Source organism: Bidens hawaiensis, unplaced genomic scaffold (genome assembly GCF_021521415.1).
Source record: "Bidens hawaiensis isolate Kalapana, Puna unplaced genomic scaffold, B.hawaiensis_p1.1 tig00011744_1, whole genome shotgun sequence".
Lineage (NCBI taxonomy): Eukaryota > Viridiplantae > Streptophyta > Magnoliopsida > Asterales > Asteraceae > Bidens > Bidens hawaiensis.
Genome location: NW_027491930.1, coordinates 437,051 through 439,966, shown reverse-complemented (window position 1 = coordinate 439,966; position 2,916 = coordinate 437,051). Strand labels below are relative to the sequence as shown.

General features: G+C 40.6%; 1 protein-coding gene across 1 annotated transcript; it reads left to right on the top strand.

Moving 5' to 3' along the window:
* Nucleotides 1–307: 307 nt before the first annotated feature.
* On the top strand, nt 308–2,463 carry LOC143538857 (glucan endo-1,3-beta-D-glucosidase-like). The gene has a single exon (XM_077032312.1). The coding sequence runs from the start codon at nt 424–426 to the stop codon at nt 2,461–2,463; it is 2,040 nt and encodes a 679-aa protein (XP_076888427.1). The 5' UTR covers nt 308–423.
* Nucleotides 2,464–2,916: the final 453 nt, after the last annotated feature.

Below are 2,916 nucleotides of genomic sequence, written 5' to 3'. Positions count from 1 at the left end.
TCTTCATCCCAAATCCAAAATCCGATCGATGAAAGCACAATCAGACGTACCAAACTATCAGTATACCGTTATAGTTGTTCGGTTAGTCATCCGATCAATTTGGCAAAAGCTAATGTTTTGTGCAACAGCTCCTAAAGTTAAGTTGTTCGTTTATTAGTTTTTGGAAACTAAATCTTTGAGTGAAGGATTCAATTTCCATTTTGTCATAGTATATATTAATAATATTAATAATGTTAAACTAATTCTTTTAAGTAACGAAATATATCCATTTGTCTAGTCCCAATCAACATGGTTAATCTAAAGAAAATTGGGAGAAGAGTGGAGAGAATTATCACCAAACCCTTCAAAAAACGTCCAAGAAAACCCTCTATAAAACCACCATCACCTTGCCCTTCTCCACCACCAGAACCACCACCCGCCATCATGTACCGCCGCCCGACCCACCCTTTCATGTTCCCTGAATCCCAATCCACCGTCCTCCCGGACCCCTCACGTTACTTCTCCCCTCAACTCCTCTCATCTCCTCTCCCCACAAACTCATTCTTTCAAAACTTTGTCCTCAAAAATGGCGATCAACCTGAATACATCCACCCGTATTTGATCAAGTCATCTCCATCATCGCTTTCCATGTCTTACCCGACTTTATTCTCCTCCACCGCGTTCACATATCAAATCTTTAACGCGGATCTCACTATCTCCACGGTGGACAACCCCGACCCGAATCAAGCCCACACAATATCTTCATTTAATGATCTAAGTGTCACTCTAGACATTCCAAATCTAAGGTTTTACCTCGTTAGAGGCAGCCCATTTTTAACATGTCAAGTCATGCAAAGTGGCACACTCTCCATTTCAACTATTCATGCTATTCTTGATTTTACTCCTAATTCTTCAAGAACCAAATACAAATTCAATCTCAACAATGGCCAAACATGGGTGTTGTATTCATCTTCAAGTATTGATCTCACACATGAGATGTCAAAGATCACATCTTTACCATTTTCTGGCATAATTCGTATCGCAATAGTCCCTAATTCCGACCCCAACTTCGAGCCAGTTCTTGATCAATTCAGTTCTTGTTATCCTGTATCCGGTGAAGCTGTGTTCAGTTCGCCATTTTGCGTCGAATACAAATGGGAAAAGAGAGGCTGGGGTGATTTGTTAATGCTAGCAAACCCTCTTCATCTTCGTATTCTTGATCATAATTCTTCAAGCAAGATTCTAGATGGCTGTAGATACAAAAGCATCGACGGCGAACTCGTGGGTGTTATAGGAGATTCATGGGTTTTGAAAACCGACCCGGTTTCAGTTACGTGGCATTCGATCAAAGGAGTTAGAGAAGAATCATACCCGGAAATCGTTAATGCTCTTGTGAAAGATGTCAATGATTTGGATTCGACTTCAGTATCGACAACATCATCGTACTTTTATGGAAAGTTGGTGGCAAGAGCCGCTAGATTAGCATTAATCGCTGAGGAAATCGGTCAAGTTGATGCAATGCCTAAAGTTGTGAAGTATTTGAAAGATATGATCCAACCATGGCTAGATGGAACCTTTAACGGGAATGGTTTTCTGTATGATAAAACATGGGGTGGAATAATTACAAAACAAGGGTGTCAAGATTCGGGTGCTGATTTCGGGTTTGGGATATACAATGATCACCATTACCATATCGGTTACTTTCTTTATGGGATCGCGGTTCTAGCCAAACTAGACCCGGTCTGGGGAAGAACATATCGGCCTCAAGCTTACTCGTTGATGGCGGATTTCATGACGTTGGGTAGAGGCGGAAACACCAAGTATACTCGGTTAAGATGCTTTGATTTGTGGAAGCTGCATTCGTGGGCCGGTGGTTTGACTGAATTCGCGGATGGAAGGAATCAAGAAAGCACGAGTGAGGCCGTGAACGCTTATTATTCAGCCGCGTTGATGGGGTTAGCGTATGGAGACACGCATCTTGTTTCGACGAGTTCGTTGCTTTTAGCCATGGAGGTCCATGCAGCTCAAGCATGGTGGCATGTAAGAGTGGAAGATAGTTTGTATAGTGAAGATTTCACACGTGAAAACCGAGTGGTGGGTGTTTTGTGGGCGAATAAAAGGGACAGTGGCTTGTGGTTTGCTCCAGGGGAGTGGAAGGAATGCAGGTTGGGTATTCATGTGCTGCCGTTGTTGCCGATCACCGAGGTTTTGTTTTCGGATGTTCGGTTTGTGAGGCAGCTTGTGGAGTGGGCTTTGCCCGCGGTGAATAGGGAGGGTGCGAGTGAAGGGTGGAAGGGGTTTGTGTATGCATTGGAAGGGGTTTATGAGAAGGAGGTTGCTCTTGAAAAGATTAGAAAGTTGAGTGGACATGATGATGGGAACTCTAAGAGTAATTTGTTGTGGTGGATTCATAGTAGAGATGAAGGTGACGAAGGTTATGAGGGAGGAGGCAGGCATTGTTGGTATGGTCATTATTGTCATTGAAATTGAAAAGGTTATATGTGTGTGTATGCATGGCATAGTATGGTATATTTCAACATGTTGTAAATAGTTTTCGATGAAAGTTGCATTTGTCTTATTCAATTTAATTTTTATTTCTTATATATAAACCAACTAATCCTTTATGGAATTGTATTATCTGTTGTTAATGAATCACTTGAGTAATAATAGAAAAGCTTGAATTCAATATGGACTTGCATCAGTAAGTATCGAGTCTTGTCAACTATGACACAATATTAAGGACATTAATGGTGGTATGATTGATCTAAACCGAAAGGACTAATAGTAATAATAAGTGTTTTTTTTGTTAATTTTTTATTTTCAGTATTTATATAATTTAGAGTTTGAGTTTGGTTGTGCTTCCTAATTTCTAGTTTTCTTTGTTCCCTAAGTTTCTAGGTATAAGGTAGGGTCTATTTGTTTTTTTATCAGTTATCT

What these genes read in the sequence shown, in the direction of transcription:
- LOC143538857 (XM_077032312.1), top strand. Translation starts at nt 424, where the DNA reads ATGTACCGCCGCCCGACCCACCCTTTCATGTTCCCTGAATCCCAATCC.